The 9,835-nt window shown below is 48.8% G+C and overlaps 1 protein-coding gene across 1 annotated transcript; it reads right to left on the bottom strand.

Moving 5' to 3' along the window:
* Positions 1-2,492: 2,492 nt before the first annotated feature.
* LOC119307987 (thioredoxin M-type, chloroplastic) lies at positions 2,493-3,390 on the bottom strand. Its single transcript, XM_037584103.1, has 2 exons — positions 3,077-3,390; positions 2,493-2,988 (listed from the first exon to the last, which is right to left on the bottom strand). Exons 1-2 carry the CDS (start codon positions 3,282-3,284, stop codon positions 2,669-2,671), a joined length of 528 nt encoding a protein of 175 aa, XP_037440000.1. The 5' UTR covers positions 3,285-3,390; the 3' UTR covers positions 2,493-2,668.
* Positions 3,391-9,835: the final 6,445 nt, after the last annotated feature.

Below are 9,835 nucleotides of genomic sequence, written 5' to 3'. Positions count from 1 at the left end.
GGTCGAGACATAAAGATTGATATATTGGACGACTATATTCAGACACGGAAATGTTCTGGGTGTTTTCGGAGAAAACCGGAGTGCCGGAGGGTTACCGGAACCCCCTCGGGAGAAGTATTGGGCCTTATGGGCCTTAGTGGAGAGAGAGAGGGGCAGCCAGCATGGGCCGCGCGCCCCCTCCCCCTCTGGTCCGAATTGGACTAGGAAGGGGGGGCGGCCCCCCTCTTTCCCTCTCCCTCTCCCCCTTCCTTTCCCCCTCCTAGTAGGAGTAGGAAAGAGGGAGTCCCACTCCTACTAGGAGGAGGACTCCTCCTCCTTGGCGCGCCCTCTGGGGCCGGCCGGCCTCCCCCCTTGCTCCTTTATATACAGGGGCAGGGGGGCACCCTAGAACACGCAAGTTGATCTACGGATCATTCCTTAGCCGTGTGCGGTGCCTCCTCCACCATATTCCACCTCGGTCATATCATCGCGGAGTTTAGGCGAAGCCCTGCGCCGGTAGAACATCATCATCGTCACCACGCCGTCTTGCTGACGGAACTCATCCCCGACACTTTGCTGGATCGGAGTTCGGGGATAGTCATCGAGCTGAACGTGTCCTGAACTCGGAGGTGCCGTACGTTCGGTGCTTGGATCGGTCGAATCGTGAAGACGTACGACTACATCAACCGCGTTATCATAACGCTTCCGCTTACGGTCTACGAGGGTACATGGACACACTCTCCCCTCTCGTTGCTATGGATCACCATGATCTTGCGTGTGTGTAGGAATTTTTTTGAAATTACTACGTTCCCCAACACTTAGTGGACAAGGTTGCTGGTTCAGTGGATCAAGCTCACAGTGCAAACTAAAAGTTGATGCCCAAACTGGCCATGCTCACAGGGTGTTTGACAAAATGCCACATGCACCTAGGCACTTCTTGGGGTGGCCAAACTCTCCAGACTAGTGTCTCTTTAGGTGTAGGTGATGGTGGCAAGGTCATTTGGGCAAAACCAGAAATTTGCTAGTGCAAGTTTTGCAAATCTTCAGTTTTGGACAGAAAGAAAAAGGCATGATTGCATGCACTTAAAATCCTCCAATGAGTCCACTCTCCTGGACTTAAGGGTTTTGCAGGGTGGTCTATAAGCTGGGAAAAGAGTCATGGGTAAAGGAGCAAGTTAAAATATGGTTGCAGTATAAATCATCAAGTTGGACTAGAATGAAAATGAGGTTGATTCACTCAAATTTTTCAAAGAACATCAATAGGTTTTTGCATAAAGATGAATCATATACTCCTACTGACAGCCCCTAATTTTGGTGGAAGTTTTAAAGGAATATTTAAATAGGTTGTAGTGCAAAAGTGCAACTGGACCAGATTTAAAAACTTGGGGTAAAGCTCAAAATCTCCAAATGACCAAAGGATATTTTTGCATAAAAGTGATTTAGGGACATCATATTTCATTCCCTAATTTTGGTGGGATTTTTAAATAAATTTATCAAAGGGTTGCAGTGCAATGGAACCCTAAAACCTATGAAAAAACATTTTAGAGAAATAAAGCTCAGGGGAAAATAATTATATAAATAATCCCACTGATAAAAGAATTGTTTTATTTGAGAGGGTAAACAAGTCCAATAATAATTGGAAAGTTTTCACTTGGGGTGAAAACTCCACAACTTAGAAGAAAAGAGAGGCTCTGGGATCAAGAATAAATCCAGGAAAAATAAAAATTTAATTTCCTGGCAAAATTTTAATAATCAAAACATGATTAATTTTTTGGGGTGTTACACAATGAGACTCGACCTCACCCGCCAACCTCGGCGACGACGGCAGGTCGACGCCGGCAGCCTGTCTTCAGATTCGGCGACGATAAGGTTGTCAGAATCACGATTCTGAATCGGATCGGAGCTCTGGTAGTAGGATCGTAAATCTTAGAATCTTAACTATCAGGATCGTAAAACATAGATTCTATGAACAAAAATCGTAGAACCAGAGGGGTTAGTTTGGATCGTAAAGTCGTAGAATCGTACAACAGAATCTCGATTCTGATAACCTTGGGCGATGGAAAGGGGGAGAAGAAAGTGAGGAGTATTGGGGGAGGGGCCCGCTGTGGTGGGGGTGAAGGGGAATTGTGCCATCGCGGTTGCCGGCGAGGACGTCGGCCACCTCACGGAGCCGGAATCTTCCGTCTCAATCGTCGGGATCCTCTCTCTCCGTCTGCTCACTCGCTCCGCGTGTGTGTGGGGGTGGGGGTGGGGGTCAACGATAAGGGTAGGAGTGAGCGAGCGAGGAGAGGACAGCATTCGGGCGAGGACCCAAACAGCCCGCACGACCGCTACTGCTGACGTGGATGTGCGTCCTGCTTTAAGATTGATGCAGCGCATCTAACGGCAGACAGGGCGTTCGGGCAAGTGGTCTCAGCCCGCACGTGTGGGCTTAGTATTTTCGAAAATTAATCACTTGCTCTTATAGTATATATCAGAATCTTTTGTCCTTTGCTACAGAAAGGATGTGCATGTATACTGACGTGCCCGAATAAATCAGTTTTGATTTGCATCAGAATTAAGAATAGTACAAGTCACAACTGGTCGGTGGATCGTATACGCGCATCATATACATACATATATGCTGTCTGGCGAACAGAACAGTAAAGGTGTGTGCGTCCTCGATTAATCGCTAATTAAGAATGATTAATTAGCTGCCGATGTACTTGTCGATTATGGTGCAGAGGGTTGTCTTCGGGACGGCGCCGATGACGCTCTCCTTCTTCTCGCCGTCCTTGAACATGAGCACGGTGGGGATGCTCCGGATGCCGTAGGTGGATGCGATGTTTGGGCAGTCGTCCGTGTTCACCTTGCAGCACTTGATCTTCCCCACGTAGTCCTTTGCCAGTTCGTCGATCACCGGGGCAATCATCCGGCACGGCCCGCACCACGGCGCCCAGAACTCCACCAGCACCGGCGACTCGCACGCGATCACCATGTTATCCCAATTCTTCTCGTCAGCCACAATCACTGCATGCGCCATTATTAAGACCATTCTCACCATGTGCTCCTTTATTGTTCACCAAGCCTAGAGAGAGGGGTAAGGGTAGCGATGTACCTTCGTCGACGACGTTCTTGCACTTGCAGACGAAGCGAGACGGCCGCCGTGCCGCAACCAGAGCGGACTTGTATGGGGACGGCGAGACGACGGCGGGGGCGGCGGTCCTTGGCCGGGATGGCGCGTAGCTGCCACTGCTAAGCCGTTCCCTGATGCCAGCCTGGGGCGCGTACAGGGCCCAGCCCCTGAGGCATGTCTCCAAGGCCATTGCTGGTCACGGAGACAGAGGGAGAAACAAAGAGAAAAAAGAAGCTGGTTCCTGTGCCAGTACCCCGGAGAGGAGAGGGAAAAAGATGTGAATGGTGTAGTGTGTGAGGGAGGAGGATAGGATTTGTCTGCCTCTGCCATAGGATAACTCGGAAGAGGTTTCGGGGCATTGTGAGGTGGCGCGACTGGCGAGAGGCTCCTCCTCCGCATGTGGATGAGGTGATTTTGCTGTCTTGATCTTTTTTTCTGGGGTTCGTGTGTCTGCCTTCCGCTAGGGACACTTGGATTATAAGAAGCATGTTTGTTTTTGTGTTTGCTAAATGTTTATTTTTTAAGCCCTGAACTGTAGACCAAATAGTTCATTATATATAAGAAATACTTACAGATAAAAAATAAATATAAAAGTCAAAAGGAGTAAAAAAAAATACAATTACCCAATCTCCTCTCTTGGCCAACACATTGTGGTATATAATCAAAGCTAATTTAAGTTATTAGTAATCCAAGTGTGAATATGGTTGCCTCGGGTTGTTTCATTCTAAGACAAGATAACTTCAGACCTTCTTTGAGGCAATACATGCAACTACTGATATTCTGAGTTGCATTTCTGAAGATATATCACTCCTTTGTGTCTGTGTACTCCAACCTCCCATTATGATGATGTCCATATCAATTTCACTAAAAAGTTCCTGTATGGTTAGTTGTATTTCATCAAAGACAGAAATACCCCTGTGCTTATTTGGAATGATGGTATGCAAGCAGTGATGTAGGGTAGGAACCCTAGGTGGCCTGGTCTTTCACAACTTGGAGGGGAAATCAAGAGGAACACGCAAATCACAACAAGGAACACTCAGACGAAAGTCCAAATTACACGTCCACTAGATATCCAGACACATGAGGTCGACAAGAATATAAGGTCAACAAAGGCAAAAGAGAAGCAAGGGTTGTTCTTCCCAAATCCTATGGAGCTGGGGCTTGATGGTCTCAAGAGATTCTTCTCCCATAGGAGGTCTTGTTGACCCTATGATGGGGATCCTTCTCCCTTAGGAGGCCTTGGTAATCTTGAGAGATTATTCTTCCTTGGAAGAGCCTCATCCTATAGGAGGAGGTACAAGGAGCAAAGCTCTCTCTATTTAGTTCAATATACTTTGCTAACCCAACAAATGAGGTGGGGGTCATCTAATTAATTCTAGTACATTTGGGGATGAAGGGAGGGATGGATGGCCACTTGGGCTGAATTGCATGCAGGCATGGTCGACCGATCTGGTAGCTACCCATATTGATCGAGCATTGGCTGGATGATCAGGGTAGTTACCCGGATGGTCCGGCTTCGTGGGAAGTCTTTGGGTGGACTTCTTTGGCCCTATCCAGATGTCCGAGATGGTAGCCGGATGTCAGGCTGATGCCTGGATCACCCGGGTTGCCGTCTGAATCGTTCGACCGAGGCCCAGATGTCCAGCCCGGACACTTGTCCAGAGAACCTTCTCGTTCGGCTTTGCCCGGGTCATCTGGCTAAGAGTTCGGACGTACGGGTAAGTGCAGGTGCTGGTACTTCTTCCATTCTCTTCCTCACTTCACTTCCATCCTAGCTTGGCCTTGGCCATTGGCTTGTCCATGGTTGTTTCCTTGGTACCTAAGCATGCAAAGGGTCTCCGCTTAAGGTAGTAGCCATGTCTCATTAGTATGCACAGGGAGATCAAAAAGGAGGGCAATAACCTCGGTTTCGATGGCTCTTGCACGGGCTCTACTCATTTGTCCACTTGGCGCTTCGAGCAATGGTGGTGTATGCATGGGGATGACCGTAGGGTGCTCTGTACCATGTCCTACCCCCCACCCCTAGGAAAGATCCACTCTCGGATCATGTTCTTCATCACCATGGAAAGGTGCCAAGTCGATGTCGTTGAATGTGTCGCTCACATTGTACTTGTCGAGTGGTATGTCGATCTTGTAGGTGTTGCCTTTGATGTGTTATGACAACTTGAATGGACCAACACACGAGGTAAGATCTTGGACTTAAGTTTGTCGGGGAAGCAATATTTGCGAACGTGCATCTGTACTAATCGTCGAGGCTGAATACCATTGGCTTCTTCATTGTATTGATCTTGGAGGCGCGCCTTGTGACTTGCCGCGCTATGGAGCCTTCCGTCTTCGTGCATATTATTCATGTATGTGGGCATGGTGATGTGGAGTATCCTACGTACATCACCATGTCAAGCGTCCGTTTGGCAAGTGACACGTGTGACCTCTCCTTCACATACATAAAGGTGAATCATCTCCTTTACACGTGTTCACTTAACCCCTTTGAGGATAGTATACTACTTGACACCCCTCTCGTGTGCATGCATAGGTATTGTCGGAACGCTATCGACGACGAGGAGGAGTGTAAGCGCCAAGGAACAACTACACCATCCGCAAGGGAAGCATGGAAGCAAAGACGGAATAAATGGAGTTGCTACAAGCTACAGCTCTCGGACATCCGATGGCCTCCGGACGACCGACGACCTCCGGCCGTCTGACGCCTTGAGACCTTACCAGCCAGAAGAGCTACAACTGACGCGTGCTAGAGAAACCGGACGTCCGACAAGTCCCAGCGCACGGACAACCGACTCCGACCGGACGACCTGTGCCTCCTGTTCAGAGCCAAAACGTTGGAAGTCCGATGCCCTCCGGACGTCCGGACCTCCGCGGGCTACCGGGCGTCCGACCCCGACCAGACGTCCGACACTGCCTGTGCGCAGCCGGGCCTTTGGCCTTGTATCCCTCTCCCACTTACCCCTTCGTGGCTTAGACTATAAATAGACCTCCCCCTCATCCTTTCTAGGGGTTAGCAAAGTGATAGCTCATTTGTATGTGAGCTTTGCTTCTACCACTCCTCCTCTTGAGAGAGAAAGAGAGAGAGAGAGAGAGAGAGAGAGAGAGAGAGAGAGAGAGAGCACTACTCCATTGGAGGCCAAGACCGCCATCTAGGAGAAGATCCCGCGGGATATCATCAAGACCTCCTCTTGGAGATGAACCCTACCTTGTATCTTTCCTTTTGTTGTTCATGTACCTTTTGGATCTTGTGTGTTTGATTGTCTAGTGGATGTGTGATTGGACTTATTCTTGAGTGTTCCCCCTTGTGATTTCACTCTGTTCTTCCCCGTGTTCTTCGAGGGAATCCACTCCAATCGTGAAAGATTGGCTTACACCGGGTTAGCCCTATATCATATGGTATCATGAGCCATGTTGATCACGTATTTGGAGTCCCTCCCACCATTTTCTAGCCTTTTTTTGCTTGATTTCGTCCTAAATTTCGAAAATCCCCACCAGAAATAGCCCCAATTTGTTTTGTGATTTGTTGGTTTGATGATGTTTTGTTTATTTTGATCCATGGATTTGCTTGGTTTCAAGTGGATCTAGCATCTTCCCAAGTTTCCCCATCTTTCATCCACGAAATCTTCTCAATTTTGACCACCAAATCCCCAATTTCCACACAAAATCGCGTCCCGGAACTCACATCTCGCGTCGAACCAAACCCATAGGACGACCGACACTTTCTCCGACGTCCGACCACCTGGAACCACCGGACGTCCGACCATTACCGGACGACCGGAACCACCCAACAAAGGCAAAACATTGGATTTCCGGCCTTTTTCCGGACGTCCCATGACCGGACATATAACCATTATTGGACGTCCGACACGTGTAGTTTCAAACTTCCGCTGATTTTTGTTTGCCCTGTCACATCCCTAGTTCTAGTATGCACTAGGCTAGACCTTCATGTGAGCATCATGTTTAAATTCAAATGAAATTTGCATTGAGGAATTTTCAAAAGCCTCAGAAGACCTCTAAAAATAACCAACATTTAAATCTCATCAAATGAGTCCAAGAAAATGTTCCTGTTAATCTCTGGAAATATTGGCAAGGGTTAAAATTCAAGCCAATATTTTTAGAATCTCAGAAACAATTATTTTGGGCCTTTGAATTAATCCAATAAATATTTGAATTGGATCTATATTTGTTATATAATAAATATATGTTCAATAATTCTGAAAATTTGTTGTGTAGCTTTGGATAAGTCCATTTAGTTCACACAATTATTTTCATGAATTTTGAAAATGATTTGGTCTTTGAACTAAATCAAAACATAATAGCAAAAATAGAAAAACACAGAACAAATTAGATAACAGAGAGAGGAGAGCGTTAGTACCTGGGCCTTACCTGGCGCCACCAACCGGCCTTGGACGGCCCAGCCCCCCACCGCTTCCCCCCTGTCGTCTTCCTCCCCCGCCAGAAGGATGGAGGCGCGTGGCCGCCCCGCGCCGGCCACCTCCTCCCTCCCTGCCTGCCTGGCTCCTCGCCGGTGCTCCTAGACGACGCCACGGAGACGCCACGCACCCCCTGGCCCCCTCTCACTCTCTCCCGTGCCTCTCTTCTCCTCTGCTCTCTCTTCCTCTCGCGCCCGAGCGCAACCGTCGACGCCGCTTGCCACCACCGCAGCCACCGCCTTCCCCTCGACCTCCTGACGTGTTCAGGAGCTCCGCCACATCTTCCCTGACCTCTCCACCAAGTCAAGCAAGCCGAGACGCACCGCAGTGCTGCCCTATCGCCGTCTTCAACCTCAGACCACCGAGATTGATCTCCGACCGCTCCGGTCCCTCCCCGAGCTCGCCAAGGCCATCATAGCAATCGCTGTGAGCTCCTCTTCCTTCTCCCTCTAACCTCGTCGCTCTGCTCGTCCTCTAGCTAGCGTTGTCGCCATGGCCGAAGCTTCGCCGCCGCCGGCCATGTTGTCGTTGTGGCTGCAGACGCCGTAGCTCGTGCCTGGGCACGTCATAGTGCTCGATTTGCTCCCAGAAGATGACCCCGACCACCAGCTGGACCTGCCGTGCACCAGAACTTCGAACTCGCACTTGTCCCAACTCCGGCCGCCGCCTAGCTCCTCGCCGCCGCCTGCCCCGGCCATCCCAGCCTCCAGCGTCTGCCCCGCTAGATGCGCCACATCCACTGCTGCCACCCGCACGCTCCGCTTGAACGAGTAGCTGGAGGCCGAGGACAACCACGGTGCGGAGACACACGTCGGCAGCGACGGCTTGTTTGCGCTGGCAGCCAAAGACGACGAGGTCGTCTCTTTCCGCGAGCAGTGATAGTTTTTCTTTATGTTGTTATTTTTATGGATCTTTTGCTGTGTAAAAACATATTATATTTATTATGCAAGTTGCCTGACTTGGGTCAGTCTACCATTTTAGGTGGTTGGATGAATATCCTACGTCTCCTAACCCTTGTTTCCTTCTTCCTCACCTCTTCTTGTTCCCCAACAGACCACCGCACGGGCCGTACGGATACTCCCCAACATGCGGTTGGATAAACATACTCTATGAACGAAAATTACGTGTCAGCGATAGGATGGCTGAGTTTGGTTTGTTCACATGCGACAACACGTGTCAGTGAGGGTGCGTTCCCTTGGTTGGGTTTGCGGCGTGCAGGAGCGACTATGTGAGGGTGCGGTGTGACCGCGGCGTGTAGGAGTGACAGTGTGAGGGTGCAGTGCGACCGCGACAGCCGTGCGCAAGTGTACCTCCTTCTCATTTTGAAAACTTTAGGTAAGCTTGGCAAAAATGTGTGGCGAAGTTTGGCAATGCAAGGCCTAGACCCAAATAGGATAAGTACGTACATACTAGGAGTACTAGTGTTAAAAAAGAAAGGCGGGGTTTTCCTTCGCGGGATTTAATCGATACAAATCCTCGTTTCACGTGTCAATTAATGCGTATTTTTTTCTCGAAATACCAAAGAGCTAACCATCTAACTCCTCATCGCTTGATTAATGCAGCGCCATGCAAACCAACCTTGTCACTTCTGAATGCATGCAGGGGATATTAATGTCCTTGGTTGCTAACCCCATAAATTTTGCCTCGATTATTGTTAGTGGCCCTTTGCTAATTGTAATTTTGATATACTGGCCTTGTGTACAAAAAAATGGAGGTAGTAACTATATTTGACTTCATTCCCCATTGCGGTGACATCGACGATAATTTTTTTTTGTGGTTTGGCGGAATGTGTTCTACGGAGAACACCATTGAGGGAGACCACGGTAAGTCGTTCGCAAGTGCTGCCTGCAAGCCGAGACAACTACCTTATTTGCTTCCAGGAAGTCCTTTACTAGTACTACTAGGAGTACTAGTGCGGTGAGATGGTTTCTCTAAGAAGACGATGGAGAAGCGGAGTCAGCGAAGAGTGAAATGATGGTTGCTTCGTCCGTGCTTTTGTGATTTGGCGCCTCACTGCTTTGTGATTTGTGATAGAAGGGACAGGGGAGTAGACTCTGTGCTCTATACTGTACTACATGCGTCCAAGCATGGGAGAAAGAGGAGAGACGTTGAATTTTTCTATTCCTTCAATCAATCAATCAGGGAGCATTTTTCTATTCCTTCAATCAATCAATCAGGGAGCTTCGGTTCCATCTTTTTGGCTTTGGCAACACCGTCCACAATGGTTCCAATGATGCCAAAAGCTATTTCACATTTGGCTACACATTGTGGATGCCCTTAACCATACCACTCGGTTTTGCCCCTGTGT

The sequence above is a fragment of the Triticum dicoccoides genome, chromosome 5B (genome assembly GCF_002162155.2).
Source record: "Triticum dicoccoides isolate Atlit2015 ecotype Zavitan chromosome 5B, WEW_v2.0, whole genome shotgun sequence".
Taxonomy (NCBI): Eukaryota; Viridiplantae; Streptophyta; class Magnoliopsida; order Poales; family Poaceae; genus Triticum; species Triticum dicoccoides.
This window is presented reverse-complemented; position numbering and strand designations above follow the sequence as displayed.